The 16,844-nt window shown below is 49.9% G+C and overlaps 1 protein-coding gene across 1 annotated transcript in view; it reads left to right on the forward strand.

Moving 5' to 3' along the window:
- Window positions 1-16,844, forward strand: part of LOC109883930 (T-lymphoma invasion and metastasis-inducing protein 1) — a gene marked incomplete at its 5' end in the record, with an annotated part of 85,425 nt that overhangs the window by 62,317 nt on the left and 6,264 nt on the right. Inside the window, 7 exon segments of the mRNA XM_031808830.1 lie at window positions 1,664-1,772; window positions 2,250-2,429; window positions 2,944-3,062; window positions 3,269-3,377; window positions 12,065-12,123; window positions 12,919-13,015; window positions 16,252-16,339. Coding sequence (XP_031664690.1) covers window positions 1,664-1,772; window positions 2,250-2,429; window positions 2,944-3,062; window positions 3,269-3,377; window positions 12,065-12,123; window positions 12,919-13,015; window positions 16,252-16,339 — 761 coding nt within the window.

Here is a 16,844-nt window from a genome sequence, read left to right on the forward strand (position 1 = left end):
CACTATGGATCCTGGTCAGCAGTAGAGCACTATGGGACCTGGTCAACAGTAGAGTACTATGGCTCCTGGTCAACAGTAGAGCACTATGGGTCCTGGTCAACAGTAGAGCACTATGGGTCCTGGTTAACAGTAGAGCACTATGGGTCCTGGTCAACAGCAGAGCACTATGAGTCCTGGTCACCAGTAGAGCCCTGGTCAACAGTAGAGGCACTATGGGTCCTGGTCAACAGTAGAGCACTATGGGTCCTGGTCAACAGTAGAGCACTATGGGTCCTGGTCAACAGGAGAGCACTATGGGCCCTGGTCAACAGTAGAGCACTATGGGTCCTGGTCAACAGTAGAGCCCTGGTCAACAGTAGAGCACTATGGGTCCTGGTCAACAGTAGAGCACTATGGGTCCTGGTCAACAGTAGAGCAGTATGGGTCCTGGTCAACAGTAGAGCACTATGGGTCCTGGTCAACAGTAGAGCCCTGGTCAACAGTAGAGCACTATGGGTCCTGGTCAACAGTAGAGCACTATGGGTCCTGGTCAACAGGAGAGCACTATGGGCCCTGGTCAACAGTAGAGCACTATGGGTCCTGGTCAACAGTAGAGCCCTGGTCAACAGTAGAGCACTATGGTCCTGGTCAACAGTAGAGCACTATGTGTACTGGTCAACAGTAGAGCACTATGGGTCCTGGTCAACAGAAGAGCACGATGTGTACTGGTCAACAGTAGAGCACTATGGGTCCTGGTCAACAGTAGAGCACTATGGGTCCTGGTCAGCAGTAGAGCACTATGGGTCCTGGTCAACAGTAGAGCACTATGGGTCCTGGTCAACAGTAGAGCACTATGGGTCCTGGTCAACAGTAGAGCACTATGGGTCCTGGTCAACAGTAGAGCACTATGGATCCTGGTCAACAGTAGAGTCCCTGGTCAACAGTAGAGCACTATGGTCCTGATCAACAGTAGAGCACTATGTGTACTGGTCAACAGTAGAGCACTATGGGTCCTGGTCAACAGAAGAGCACGATGTGTACTGGTCAACAGTAGAGCACTATGGGTCCTGGTCAACAGTAGAGCACTATGGGTCCTGGTCAGCAGTAGAGCACTATGGGTCCTGGTCAACAGTAGAGCACTATGGGTCCTGGTCAACAGTAGAGCACTATGGGTCCTGGTCAACAGCAGAGCACTATGGGTCCTGGTCTAAGGTAGTGCACTATATAGGGAACAGGGCTCTGGTCTAAAGTAGTGCACTATATAGGGAATAGGACTCTGGTCTAAAGTAGTGCACTATATAGGGAATAGGGCTCTGGTCTAAAGTAGTGCACTATATAGGGAATAGGGCTCTGGTCTATAGTAGTGCACTATATAGGGAATAGGGCTCTGGTCTATAGTAGTGCACTATATAGGCAATAGGGCTCTGGTCTAAAGTAATGCACTATATAGTGAATAGGGTGCCATATGAGGCGCAGGCACAGATTGCCTCCCTATTTTGAATCCTATTGATAGCGTGTGTGTGTGTGTGTGTGTGTGTGTGTGTGTGTGTGTGTGTGTGTGTGTGTGTGTGTGTGTGTGTGTGTGTGTGTGTGTGTGTGTGTATTAAAGATGGGTTTCCTCTCCTGTTAGATTTAATATTTTTAGAATAAATGTGTATTTCATAGTCGACATGTGTTTCTCCAGAAAGTGCTGTTCTCTCTGGGTGGATCGTTCCTGTACTACGCCGACCGCTTTAAGATCTACAGTGCTTTCTGTGCCAGCCACACCAAGGTGCCCAAGGTCCTGGCCAAAGGTACTGTATTCCATCAGTACTATGTAGAACATATAGGTAGTAGGTGCCCTAGCTGGCTGCCTGTTTTTAACACTGCCATGGCTAAGGTCCCTCCCTCCCTCCCTCCCTCCCTCCCCTCCCTCCCTCCCTCCCTCCCTCCCTTCCTTCCTTCCTTCCTTCCTTCCTTCCTTCCTTCCTTCCTTCCCTCCCTCCCTCCCTCCTTCTTTACCATTCAGGTGTTCTTCACTGTCAGGGTCAGTCAGTGAGAGAGACAATGTGAGACAATATAATATTGAAGTATATTGAGGTAAAAAGGTCCAGTTCTCCTTTCACATTCGCTCGTGCTGGAAGAACATCAATATTATATTGTACGGTTGTCTCACGTTGTCTCTCTCTTGCTCTCTCGTCTAACACTATGGGGGCTGGGGGGGGGGGGGGGTTCATGGCCATGTCCTTGTTGTAAAGATAATTATCCTTTCTGTATTGTCTGTGGTCCAGCTAAGACAGATGCAGACTTCAAGGCGTTCCTGGCAGAGAGGAACCCGAAACAACAACACTCTTCAACTCTGGAGTCCTACCTGATCAAACCCATCCAGAGGATCCTGAAGTACCCGCTATTACTGAGAGAGCTGTACTCACTGACGGACCCTGACAGTGAAGAACACTATCACCTGAATGGTAAGGAGGGAGGGAGGGAGGGAGGGGTTTGTCCTATAGTACCCACTACTACTGAGTGAGCTGTAGGAGGGAGGGAGGGGTGTGTCCTATAGTACCCACTACTACTGAGAGAGCTGTAGGAGGAGGGAGGGAGGGGTGTGTCCTATAGTACCCACTACTACTGAGAGAGCTGTACTCACTGACGGACCCTGACAGTGAAGAACACTATCACCTGAATGGTAAGGAGGGAGGGAGGGAGGGAGGGAGGGAGGTGTGTGTGTGTGTGTGTGTGTGTGTGTGTGTGTGTGTGTGTGTGTGTGTGTGTGTGTGTGTGTGTGTGTGTGTGTGTGTGTGTGTGTGTGTGTGTGTGTGTGTGTGTGTGAGAGGAGGGAGGGGTGTGTGTGAGTTGTGTGAGGAGGGAGGGAGGTGTGTGAGTTATGTGAGGAGGGAGGGGAGGGAGGTGCGTGCGTGCGTGTTGGGGTGCATTGCGTTGTCACGGTTTTGTAACCTCTGCTTTTCTCCTCGTCTTCCTCAGTTGCGATGAAGGCCATGAACAAGGTGGCCAGTCACATCAATGAGATGCAGAAACTTCATGAGGAATACGGAGCCGTGTTTGACCAGCTCATCAACGAGACGACCACCGACCGGAAGGAGGTCGCTAATCACCGTAGATTGATTTTAACACATATTCATGATTTATAGTCCTTTAGAACAATAATGTATTAAAGTCTATGTAAATCCCAGATTTTCATCTTCTAACAAAATTATATTATAATTAAAATAATATCCTAATGTAAGTCTTGAAATAGCATTTCCACCAGACTTGTTGTAATGGATCCATCTCTGCGTGTATGTCTCAGGTATTCGATCTATCCATGGGAGATCTTCTCCTCCACTCCACCCTGGTGTGGATCAACCCTCCAGCCTCCCTGGTCAAGGGCAAAAAGGACCCTGAGCTGGCTACCTTCGGTAGGAGTTACACTCACTACTAGACACTGGGGATCCATATAGGGCCTATTGTTAAGGGTCTCCTTCTAAATAAGGCCTTTGCAAACCGTACGATTTTAACCGTCCAAGACAAAAGATGTCTGGTGGGGGAACAATCTTAGGTGGTAGATGGTCTACGTCTTGGCTGGTTCAGTGTGACAGGGTCTAGGTCTGCAGGTTCAGTGAGACAGGGTCTAGGTCTGCTGGTTCAGTGAGACAGGGTCTAGGTCTGCTGGTTCAGTGAGACAGGGTCTAGGTCTGCTGGTTCAGTGAGACAGGGTCTAGGTCTACTGGTTCAGTGAGATAGGGTCTAGGTCTGCTGGTTCAGTGAGACAGGGTCTAGGTCTGCTGGTTCAGTGAGACAGGGTCTAGGTCTGCTGGTTCAGTACCACTACGTCTTGGCTGGTTCAGTGAGACAGGGTCTAGGTCTGCTGGTTCATTACCACTACGTCTTGGCTGGTTCAGTGAGACAGGGTCTAGGTCTGCTGGTTCAGTGTGACAGGGTCTAGGTCTGCTGGTTCAGTGTGACAGGGTCTAGGTCTGCTGGCTCAGTACCACTAAGTCTCGGCTGGTTCAGTGTAACAGGGTCTAGGTCTGCTGGTTCAGTACCACTACGTCTTGGCTGGTTCAGTGAGACAGGGTCTAGGTCTGTTGGTTCAGTGAGACAGGGTCTAGGTCTGCTGGTTCAGTGAGACAGGGTCTAGGTCTGCTGGTTCAGTGTGACAGGGTCTAGGTCTGCTGGCTCAGTACCACTAAGTCTCGGCTGGTTCAGTGTAACAGGGTCTAGGTCTGCTGGTTCAGTGTGACAGGGTCTAGGTCTGCTGGTTCAGTACCACTACGTCTTGGCTGGTTCAGTGTAACAGGGTCTAGGTCTGCTGGTTCAGTACCACTACGTCTTGGCTGGTTCAGTGAGACAGGGTCTAGGTCTGCTGGTTCAGTGAGACAGGGTCTAGGTCTGCTGGTTCAGTACCACTACGTCTTGGCTGGTTCAGTGAGACAGGGTCTAGGTCTGCTGGTTCAGTGAGACAGGCTCTAGGTCTGCTGGTTCAGTACCACTACGTCTTGGCTGGTTCAGTGTGACAGGGTCTAGGTCTGCTGGTTCAGTACCACTATGTCTTGGCTGGTTCAGTGAGACAGGCTCTAGGTCTGCTGGTTCAGTACCACTACGTCTTGGCTGGTTCAGTGTGACAGGGTCTAGGTCTGCTGGTTCAGTGAGACAGGGTCTAGGTCTGCTGGTTCAGTGAGACAGGGTCTAGGTCTGCTGGTTCAGTGAGACAGGGTCTAGGTCTGCTGGTTCAGTGAGACAGGGTCTAGGTCTGCTGGTTCAGTGAGACAGGGTCTAGGTCTGCTGGTTCAGTGAGACAGGGTCTAGGTCTGCTGGTTCAGTACCACTACGTCTTGGCTGGTTCAGTGAGACAGGGTCTAGGTCTGTTGGTTCAGTGAGACAGGGTCTAGGTCTGCTGGTTCAGTACCACTACGTCTTGGCTGGTTCAGTGAGACAGGGTCTAGGTCTGCTGGTTCAGTGTGACAGGGTCTAGGTCTGCTGGCTCAGTACCACTAAGTCTCGGCTGGTTCAGTGAGACAGGGTCTAGGTCTGCTGGTTCAGTGTGACAGGGTCTAGGTCTGCTGGTTCAGTACCACTACGTCTTGGCTGGTTCAGTGAGACAGGGTCTAGGTCTGTTGGTTCAGTGAGACAGGGTCTAGGTCTGCTGGTTCAGTACCACTACGTCTTGGCTGGTTCAGTGAGACAGGGTCTAGGTCTGCTGGTTCAGTACCACTACGTCTTGGCTGGTTCAGTGAGACAGGGTCTAGGTCTCCTGATTCAGTACCACTAAGTCTCGGCTGGTTCAGTGTAACAGGGTCTAGGTCTGCTGGTTCAGTGTGACAGGGTCTAGGTCTGCTGGTTCAGTGTGACAGGGTCTAGGTCTGCTGGCTCAGTACCACTAAGTCTCGGCTGGTTCAGTGTAACAGGGTCTAGGTCTGCTGGTTCAGTACCACTACGTCTTGGCTGGTTCAGTGAGACAGGGTCTAGGTCTGTTGGTTCAGTGAGACAGGGTCTAGGTCTGCTGGTTCAGTGAGACAGGGTCTAGGTCTGCTGGTTCAGTGTGACAGGGTCTAGGTCTGCTGGCTCAGTACCACTAAGTCTCGGCTGGTTCAGTGTAACAGGGTCTAGGTCTGCTGGTTCAGTGTGACAGGGTCTAGGTCTGCTGGTTCAGTACCACTACGTCTTGGCTGGTTCAGTGAGACAGGGTCTAGGTCTGTTGGTTCAGTGAGACAGGTTCTAGGTCTGCTGGTTCAGTACCACTACGTCTTGGCTGGTTCAGTGAGACAGGGTCTAGGTCTGCTGGTTCAGTACCACTACGTCTTGGCTGGTTCAGTGAGACAGGGTCTAGGTCTGCTGATTCAGTACCACTAAGTCTCGGCTGGTTCAGTGTAACAGGGTCTAGGTCTGCTGGTTCAGTGAGACAGGGTCTAGGTCTGCTGGTTCAGTGAGACTCGGTCTAGGTCTGCTGGTTCAGTGAGACAGGCTCTAGGTCTGCTGGTTCAGTACCACTACGTCTTGGCTGGTTCAGTGTGACAGGGTCTAGGTCTGCTGGTTCAGTACCACTATGTCTTGGCTGGTTCAGTGAGACAGGCTCTAGCTCTGCTGGTTCACTACCACTACGTCTTGGCTGGTTCAGTGTGACAGGGTCTAGGTCTGCTGGTTCAGTGAGACAGGCTCTAGGTCTGCTGGTTCAGTACCACTACGTCTTGGCTGGTTCAGTGAGACAGGGTCTAGGTCTGCTGGTTCAGTGAGACAGGGTCTAGGTCTGCTGGTTCAGTGAGACAGGGTCTAGGTCTGCTGGTTCAGTGAGACAGGGTCTAGGTCTGCTGGTTCAGTGAGACAGGGTCTAGGTCTGCTGGTTCAGTACCACTACGTCTTGGCTGGTTCAGTGAGACAGGGTCTAGGTCTGCTGGTTCAGTGAGACAGGCTCTAGGTCTGCTGGTTCAGTACCACTACGTCTTGGCTGGTTCAGTGAGACAGGCTCTAGGTCTGCTGGTTCAGTACCACTACGTCTTGGCTGGTTCAGTGTGACAGGGTCTAGGTCTGCTGGTTCAGTGAGACAGGCTCTAGGTCTGCTGGTTCAGTACCACTACGTCTTGGCTGGTTCAGTGAGACAGGGTCTAGGTCTGCTGGTTCAGTGAGACAGGGTCTAGGTCTGCTGGTTCAGTGAGACAGGGTCTAGGTCTGCTGGTTCAGTGAGACAGGGTCTAGGTCTGCTGGTTCAGTGAGACAGGGTCTAGGTCTGCTGGTTCAGTGAGACAGGCTCTAGGTCTGCTGGTTCAGTACCACTAAGTCTCGGCTGGTTCAGTGAGACAGGGTCTAGGTCTGCTGGTTCAGTACCACTACGTCTTGGCTGGTTCAGTGAGACAGGCTCTAGGTCTGCTGGTTCAGTACCACTAAGTCTCGGCTGGTTCAGTGAGACAGGCTCTAGGTCTGCTGGTTCAGTACCACTAAGTCTCGGCTGGTTCAGTGAGACAGGGTCTAGGTCTGCTGGTTCAGTACCACTACGTCTTGGCTGGTTCAGTGAGACAGGGTCTAGGTCTGCTGATTCAGTACCACTACGTCTTGGCTGGTTCAGTGTGACAGGGTCTAGGTCTGCTGGTTCAGTGAGACAGGCTCTAGGTCTGCTGGTTCAGTACCACTACGTCTTGGCTGGTTCAGTGAGACAGGGTCTAGGTCTGCTGATTCAGTACCACTACGTCTTGGCTGGTTCAGTGAGACAGGGTCTAGGTCTGCTGATTCAGTACCACTACGTCTTGGCTGGTTCAGTGAGACAGGGTCTAGGTCTGCTGATTCAGTACCACTACGTCTCGGCTGGTTCAGTGAGACAGGGTCTAGGTCTGCTGATTCAGTACCACTACGTCTTGGCTGGTTCAGTGAGACAGGGTCTAGGTCTGCTGATTCAGTACCACTACGTCTTGGCTGGTTCAGTGAGACAGGGTCTAGGTCTGCTGATTCAGTACCACTACGTCTTGGCTGGTTCAGTGAGACAGGGTCTAGGTCTGCTGATTCAGTACCACTACGTCTTGGCTGGTTCAGTGAGACAGGGTCTAGGTCTGCTGATTCAGTACCACTACGTCTTGGCTGGTTCAGTGAGACAGGGTCTAGGTCTGCTGATTCAGTACCACTACGTCTCGGCTGGTTCAGTGAGACAGGGTCTAGGTCTGCTGATTCAGTACCACTACGTCTTGGCTGGTTCAGTGAGACAGGGTCTAGGTCTGCTGATTCAGTACCACTACGTCTTGGCTGGTTCAGTGAGACAGGGTCTAGGTCTGCTGATTCAGTACCACTACGTCTTGGCTGGTTCAGTGAGACAGGGTCTAGGTCTGCTGATTCAGTACCACTACGTCTTGGCTGGTTCAGTGTAACAGGGTCTAGGTCTGCTGATTCAGTACCACTACGTCTTGGCTGGTTCAGTGTAACAGGGTCTAGGTCTGCTGGTTCAGTGTAACAGGGTCTAGGTCTGCTGGTTCAGTGTAACAGGGTCTAGGTCTGCTGGTTCAGTGAGACAGGGTCTAGGTCTGCTGATTCAGTACCACTACGTCTTGGCTGGTTCAGTGAGACAGGCTCTAGGTCTGCTGATTCAGTACCACTACGTCTTGGCTGGTTCAGTGAGACAGGCTCTAGGTCTGCTGGTTCAGTACCACTACGTCTTGGCTGGTTCAGTACCACTACGTCTTGGCTGGTTCAGTACCACTACGTCTTGGCTGGTTCAGTACCACTACGTCTTGGCTGGTTCAGTACCACTACGTCTTGGCTGGTTCAGTACCACTACGTCTTGGCTGGTTCAGTACCACTACGTCTCGGCTGGTTCAGTGAGACAGGGTCTAGGTCTGCTGATTCAGTACCACTACGTCTTGGCTGGTTCAGTGAGACAGGCTCTAGGTCTGCTGGTTCAGTACCACTACGTCTTGGCTGGTTCAGTACCACTACGTCTTGGCTGGTTCAGTACCACTACGTCTTGGCTGGTTCAGTACCACTACGTCTTGGCTGGTTCAGTACCACTACGTCTTGGCTGATTCAGTACCACTACGTCTTGGCTGGTTCAGTACCACTACGTCTTGGCTGGTTCAGTACCACTACGTCTTGGCTGGTTCAGTACCACTACGTCTTGGCTGGTTCAGTACCACTACGTCTTGGCTGGTTCAGTACCACTACGTCTTGGCTGGTTCAGTACCACTACGTCTTGGCTGATTCAGTACCACTACGTCTCGGCTGGTTCAGTACCACTACGTCTTGGCTGGTTCAGTACCACTACGTCTTGGCTGGTTCAGTACCACTACGTCTTGGCTGATTCAGTACCACTACTATGGACTCAGGCTCCGACAAATTTACACGTGAAAACTATTTTTAAGATACATATTTTCATGAGCGTAAAAAAAATCTACTAAAGTACTTCCAGGTCAACAAACTAAAAAGAAAATGTACAAAATAAAAGTCCCCCACGTAAAAATAGAAAAGTGTCAATAACCTGTATGTATTCATGATATTTGAGAAGAAAATAAATAAATCTAAACATTAACATTGATTTATGCAGGAGAGTGACATGATAATCGTAAAAAATAGTGAATTTTATTTATTTAACTAGGCAAGTCAGTTAAGAACACATTCTTAATTTCAATGAAGGCCTAGGAACAGTGGGTTAACTGCCTTGTTCAGGGGCAGAACGACAGATTTGTACCTTGTCAGTTCGGGGGTTTGAACTTGCATTCTTCCGATTACTAGTCCAACGCTCTAACCACTAGGCTACCCTGCCGCCCCTCCACTCTAACCACTAGGCTACGCTGCCGCCCCTCCACTCTAACCACTAGGCTACCTGCCGCCCCTCCACTCTAACCACTAGGCTACCTGCCACCTCTACACTCTAACCACTAGGCTACCTGCCGGCCCCTCCACTCTAACCACTAGGCTACCTGCCGCCCCTCCACTCTAACCACTAGGCTACCTGCCGCCCCTCCACTCTAACCACTAGGCCACCTGCGCCCCTCCACTCTAACCACTAGGCCACCTGCTGCCCCAACACTCTAACCACTAGTCTACCTGCCGCCCCTCCACTCTAACCACTAGGCTACCTGCCGCCTCTACACTCTAACCACTAGGCTAACTGCCGCCCCTCCACTCTAACCACTAAGCTACCTGCCGCCCCTACACTCTAACCACTAAGCTACCTGCCGTCCCTCCACTCTAACCACTGGTTCAGTGAGACAGGGTCTAGGTCTGCTGGTTCAGTGAGACAGGGTCTAGGTCTGCTGGTTCAGTGAGACAGGGTCTAGGTCTGCTGGTTCAGTGAGACAGGGTCTAGGTCTGCTGGTTCAGTACCACTACGTCTTGGCCAATCAGAGTGATTGGGTGAGAGCTGTTCCCAGGCCAGGTATTAGTAGAATAGAACAGAGGGAGTGGGTGAGAGCTGTTCCCAGGCCAGGTATTAGTAGAATAGAACAGAGGGAGTGGGTGAGAGCTGTTCCCAGGTCAGGTATTAGTAGAATAGAACAGAGGGAGTGGGTGAGAGCTGTTCCCAGGTCAGGTATTAGTAGAATAGAACAGAGGGAGTGGGTGAGAGCTGTTCCCAGGTCAGGTATTAGTAGAATAGAACAGAGGGAGTGGGTGAGAGCTGTTCCCAGGTCAGGTATTAGTAGAATAGAACAGAGGGAGTGGGTGAGAGCTGTTCCCAGGTCAGGTATTAGTAGAATAGAACAGAGGGAGTGGGTGAGAGCTGTTCCCAGGCCAGGTATTAGTAGAATAGAACAGAGGGAGTGGGTGAGAGCTGTTCCCAGGTCAGGTATTAGTAGAATAGAACAGAGTGATTGGGTGAGAGCTGTTCCCAGGCCAGGCATTAGTAGAATAGAACAGAGTGAGTGGGTGAGAGCTGTTCCCAGGCCAGGCATTAGTAGAATAGAACAGAGTGAGTGGGTGAGGCCAGTGGTGCATTTTAATTATTGTCTTAGTGGTTAGTCTTGTGGCTTAGTGGCTTCTGCAATGGAGATTTTTTTTAAATGCTAACCCCTAAAAGCAGACATGTTCTTTAGTAAATGCTTTACAATGTGGTATGAAATTGTGTGCTATTCTAATGCTCTTCCCCCCCCCCTCTCTCCATCTCCCTCCCCTACCTTCCTACATCTCCCCTCCCCCTACCTCCCTCTCTCCATCTCCCTACCTTCCTCCTCTCTCTCTCCACCTCCCCCCTACCTTCCTCCATCTCCCTCCCCCTAACCTCCCTCTCTCCATCTCCCTAACCTTCCTCCTCTCTCTCTCCACCTCCCCCCCTACCTTCCTCCTCCCTCTCTCCATCTCCCTCCCCTACCTTCCTCCTCCCTCTCTCATCTCCCTCCCCTATCTTCCTCCTCCCTCTCTCCATCTCCCTCCCCTACCTTTCTCCTCCCTCTCTCCATCTCCCTCCCCTACCTTCCTCCCTCCCTCTCTCCATCTCCCTCCCCTACCTTCCTCCTCCCGCTCTCCATCTCCCTCCCTACCTTCCTCCTCCCTCTCTCCATCTCCTCCCCTACCTTCCTCCTCCCTCTCTCCATCTCCCTCCCCTACCTTCCTCCTCCCTCTCTCCATCTCCCTCCCTCCCTCCCCTACCTTCCTCCTCCCTCTCTCCATCTCCCTCCCCTACCTTCCTCCTCCCTCTCTCCATCTCCCTCCCCTACCTTCCTCCTCCCTCTCTCCATCTCCCTCCCCCTACCTTCCTCCTCCCTCTCTCCATCTCCCTCCCCTACCTTCCTCCTCCCTCTCTCCATCTCCCTCCCCTACCTTCCTCCTCCCTCTCTCCATCTCCCTCCCCTACCTTCCTCTCTCCATCTCCCTCCCCCTACCTTCCTCTCTCCATCTCCCTCCCCCTACCTTCCTCTCTCCATCTCCCTCCCCCTACCTCCCTCCTCCCTCTCTCCATCTCCCTCCCCTACCTTCCTCTCTCCATCTCCCTCCCCCTACCTCCCTCCTCCCTCTCTCCATCTCCCTCCCCTACCTTCCTCTCTCCATCTCTCTCCCCTACCTTCCTCCTCTCTCTCTCCATCTCCCTCCCCTACCTTCCTCCTCCCTCTCTCCATCTCCCTCCCCCTACCTCCCTCTCTCCATCTCCCTCCCCCTACCTCCCTCTCTCCATCTCCCTACCTTCCTCCTCTCTCTCTCCACCCCCCCCCTACCTTCCTTCTCCCTTTCACCATCTCCCTCCCCCTACCTCCATCTCACCCTCTCCCTACCTTCCTCCTCTCTCTCTCCATCTCTCTCCCCATACCTCCATCTCCCTCCCCCTACCTCCCTCTCTACATCTCCCTACCTTCCTTCTCCCTTTCTCCATCTCCCTCCCCCTACCTCCATCTCACCCTCTCCCTACCCTTCCTCCTCTCTCTCTCCATCTCTCTCCCCATACCTCCATCTCCCTCCCCCTCTCCGTCTCCCTCCCCCTACCTTTGTCTCCCTCCCCCTCTCTGTCTCCCTCCATCTCTCTCCCCATACCTCCATCTCTCCATCTCCATCCCCCTCTCCGTCTCCCTCCCCCTACCTTTGTCTCCCTCCCCCTCTCTGTCTCCCTCCATCTCTCTCCCCATACCTCCATCTCTCCATCTCCATCCCCCTCTCCGTCTCCCTCCCCCTACCTTTGTCTCCGTCTCTCTCCATCTTCCAGTGTTCAAGACTGCGGTGGTCTTTGTGTACAGAGATCGCTCCAAGCAGAGGAAGAAGCTTGTGAGTGTTTCTTTACCTCTGTTACTCTATACTGCTTTGGGGGGCCAGTGTCCTGGAGGGCCTTTTGGAAAGCTTTTAGTTTGGAACAGACACAATGGGGTCACCCGCAGAGTGGATCTGGGTTAATGCTGCTCTCAAGTCTTCATGTGAAAGTAAAATGGTTGAGTGGTCCAATACAATATGCACTTTCTGTACCCTCCATAAAGGAGAGGAGAACAGTTTAGATACAGTATCATTACCCTCCATAGAGTAGAACTGTTTATTAGATACAGTATCATTACCCTCCATAGAGTAGAACTGTTTATTAGATACAGTATCATTACCCTCCATAGAGTAGAACTGTTTATTAGATACAGTATCATTACCCTCCATAGAGTAGAACTGTTTATTAGATACAGTATCATTACCCTCCATAGAGTACTGTTTATTAGATACAGTATCATTACCCTCCATAGAGTAGAACTGTTTATTAGATACAGTATCATTACCCTCCATAGAGTAGAACTGTTTATTAGATACAGTATCATTACCCTCCATAGAGTAGAACTGTTTATTAGATACAGTATCATTACCCTCCATAGAGTAGAACTGTTTAGATACAGTATCATTACCCTCCATAGAGTAGAACTGTTTATTAGATACAGTATCATTACCCTCCATAGAGTAGAACTGTTTATTAGATACATCATTACACACACACTTGCCCCGTAGCAAACCTTCCTCTAAAAGTGTGTGTGTGTGTGTGTGTGTTGCCGTGCGTGCGTGTGTGTGTGTGTGCATCTCTCTCTCTTTCAGGGCGCGTCTCATCGTCCTGCTGTGTCAGATGACAGAGTCCCGTTCCTTTTCCGTCACATGATCTCAACAGACTCCCTACAAGTCCGCGCCCTCACAAGTATGTGTGTGTTTTTTAACATAACTCTCCATCTTTTCCTCTGATCCCTCCACCTTAAAGCTTTCCTCTCTACACCCCTCTCACCCTCCATTAGACAGGTCTTCACGTGGTCCAAAGAAAAGTTGGACCGGTTCCGAAATGTACCTTGGGCTTTCACATCCGCACCCGATATGCATGAATATATTTTTTGTATAATGTACAAACTCGTTCCCGAATGGATCCGATGACAACTAGACCCGTTTCCTTTTAGACCTGGTTGGATCCAGACCCGGTCTGATCCGAGGGAGGGAGGCAGCAGAATAAGTCATCTATTAAGCTACTTTAATAAGAGGAGCTGATAAGACACGAGAGAAGGGAGAGAGAGGTGTCGTACTGTGAGAGAGGGACACAGGGAGGTAGAGAGAGAGGTGTCGTACTGTGACTGTGAGAGAGGGACACAGGGAGGTAGAGAGAGAGGTGTCGTACTGTGAGAGAGGGACACAGGGAGGTAGAGAGAGAGGTGTCGTACTGTGAGAGAGGGACACAGGGAGGTAGAGAGAGAGGTGTCGTACTGTGAGAGAGGGACACAGGGAGGTAGAGAGAGAGGTGTCGTACTGTGAGAGAGGGACACAGGGAGGTAGAGAGAGAGGTGTCGTACTGTGAGAGAGGGACACAGGGAGGTAGAGAGAGAGGTGTCGTACTGTGAGAGAGGGACACAGGGAGGTAGAGAGAGAGGTGTCGTACTGTGAGAGAGGGACACAGGGAGGTAGAGAGAGAGGTGTCGTACTGTGAGAGAGGGACACAGGGAGGTAGAGAGAGAGGTGTCGTACTGTGAGAGAGGGACACAGGGAGGTAGAGAGAGAGGTGTCGTACTGTGAGAGAGGGACACAGGGAGGTAGAGAGAGAGGTGTCGTACTGTGAGAGAGGGACACAGGGAGGTAGAGAGAGAGGTGTCGTACTGTGAGAGAGGGACACAGGGAGGTAGAGAGAGAGGTGTCGTACTGTGAGAGAGGGATACAGGGAGGTAGAGAGAGAGGTGTCGTACTGTGAGAGAGGGACACAGAGAGGTAGAGAGAGAGGTGTCGTACTGTGAGAGGGACACAGGGAGGTAGAGAGAGAGGTGTCGTACTGTGAGAGAGGGACACAGGGAGGTAGAGAGAGAGGTGTCGTACTGTGAGAGAGGGATACAGGGAGGTAGAGAGAGAGGTGTCGTACTGTGAGAGAGGGACACAGGGAGGGAGACCGCAACCAACCAAGCTGACTCGAGCTATAGTAGACTAATAGCTGCCTAGGTTGTTTATAATCAACTATATAGTAGACTAATAGCTGCCTAGGTTGTTTATAATCAACTATATAGTAGACTAATAGCTGCCTAGGTTGTTTATAATCAACTATATAGTAGACTAATAGCTGTATAGGTAATTTATAATCAACTATATAGTAGACTAATAGCTGCCTGGGTTATTTATAATCAACTATATAGTAGACTAATAGCTGCCTGGGTTATTTATAATCAACTATATAGTAGACTAATAGCTGCCTGGGTCATTTATAATCAACTATATAGTAGACTAATAGCTGCCTGGGTTATTTATAATCAACTATGATGACGTAGTACCTGTCTTGACTTCATCAAACCGGGAGAAGCTAGTTAAGCTAGCTAACGTTATCTAGCTAGGCTAATTTGTCATTCTACAGTTAACAACAACTCTATTCAGAACATGAGGTAGCTAATGTTAGCTAGCTAGGCTAATTTGTCATTCTACAGTTAACAACTCTATTCAGAACATGAGGTAGCTAACGTTAGCTAGCTAGGCTAATTTGTCATTCTACAGTTAACAACAACTCCATTCAGAACATGAGGTAGCTAACGTTAGCTAGCTAGGCTAATTTGTCATTCTACAGTTAACAACAACTCCATTCAGAACATGAGGTAGCTAACGTTAGCTAGCTAGGCTCATTTGTCATTCTACAGTTAACAACTCTATTCAGAACATGAGGTAGCTAACGTTAGCTAGCTAGGCTAATTTGTCATTCTACAGTTAACAACAACTCCATTCAGAACATGAGGTAGCTAACGTTAGCTAGCTAGGCTAATTTGTCATTCTACAGTTAACAACAACTCCATTCAGAACATGAGGTAGCTAACGTTAGCTAGCTAGGCTCATTTGTCATTCTACAGTTAACAACTCTATTCAGAACATGAGGTAGCTAACGTTAGCTAGCTAGGCTAATTTGTCATTCTACAGTTAACAACAACTCCATTCAGAACATGAGGTAGCTAACGTTAGCTAGCTAGGCTAATTTGTCATTCTACAGTTAACAACAACTCTATTCAGAACATGAGGTAGCTAATGTTAGCTAGCTAGGCTAATTTGTCATTCTACAGTTAACAACTCTATTCAGAACATGAGGTAGCTAATGTTAGCTAGCTAGGCTAATTTGTCATTCTACAGTTAACAACTCTATTCAGAACATGAGGTAGCTAACGTTAGCTAGCTAGGCTAATTTGTCATTCTACAGTTAACAACAACTCTATTCAGAACATGAGGTAGCAGCTCTGTTGGCTCTTGGTCGTTATTAGCCATCCTTCTCCTTTAACTATTAATTCCATCATTTTAATTCCCTCTTCCTTTGATTCGATATCTCCTAACGTTTGCCACACGGAGGCTCTGTGACTGTAGAATACCGCCGCTTTGATGACTTATGGTTGGCCAACCACAACAAACTATTTGTGCTCCAGACCTGTGACAGTCATATCCGACCCAGACCTGTGACAGTCACATCCGACCCAGACCCGTGGTCCCTGCCCCTCCTTCGTTTTACCTGTCCTACTCCATCCATCATTCTGCCTCTCATCTCTCTTTCACCTATTCTTCCTCTCATCTCTCTCCACCTATTCTTCTTCCACTAGATAGTAGGGATTTAAGGCGACGTTGATAACTCTCTGCTCTCTCTCTCTCTGTCTCTGCTCTCTCTTTCTCTCTGCTCTCTCTTTCTCTCTCTCTCTGCTCTCTCTCTCTCACTCTCTGCTCTCTCTCTCTCTCTCTCTGTCTCTCTCTCTCTCTCTCTCTCTCTGTCTCTGTCTCTCTCTCTTTCTCTCTCTGTCTCTGCTCTCTCTCTCTCGCGTGCTCTTTCTCTCTATCTCTCTCTCTGCTCTCTCTTTCTCTCTCTCTCTCTCGCTCTCTGCTCTCTCTCTCTCTCTCTCTGCTCTCTCTTTCTCCCTCCCTCTCTCCCTCTCTGTCTCTCCTTGCTAGACTCCGAGGGTACAGCGGTGTGTGAGATAGTTCACGTGAAGTCAGAGTCTGAGGGCAGACCAGAGAGAACCTTTCACCTGTGCTGCAGGTGAGTTCTGACATCACAACTGTGTGGCTGACGTCACGCCGAGAACACATTTGAAATACCGATCTGTTTAAACATATAGCTATTTTCAATTAAATTAAACCTATTTGTGTATAAATTCAATAAAATACAGGAAAACACATATTGCAGCACAATTACATGTGTGTGCTTTGTGTGATTGTGTGTGTGTGTTTACATAATTGTGTGTTTTGTGTGCTTGTGTGTGTTTACATGAATTTGAATGTGTGTGTCACATGGATGTGTGTATTGTGTGTTTGTGTATAGGTTTACATTAATGTGTGTATTGTGTACCTGTCTGTCTGTCTGTCTGTCTGTCTGTCTGTCTGTCTGTCTGTCTGTCTGTCTGTCTGTCTGTCTGTCTGTCTGTCTGTCTGTCTGTAGGTCTGTCTGTCTGTCTGTAGGTCTGTCTGTCTGTAGGTCTGTCTGTCTGTCTGTCTGTCTGTAGGTCTGTCTGTCTGTCTGTAGGTCTGTCTGTCTGTCTGTCTGT

Source organism: Oncorhynchus kisutch, linkage group LG29 (genome assembly GCF_002021735.2).
Source record: "Oncorhynchus kisutch isolate 150728-3 linkage group LG29, Okis_V2, whole genome shotgun sequence".
Classification (NCBI taxonomy): domain Eukaryota; kingdom Metazoa; phylum Chordata; class Actinopteri; order Salmoniformes; family Salmonidae; genus Oncorhynchus; species Oncorhynchus kisutch.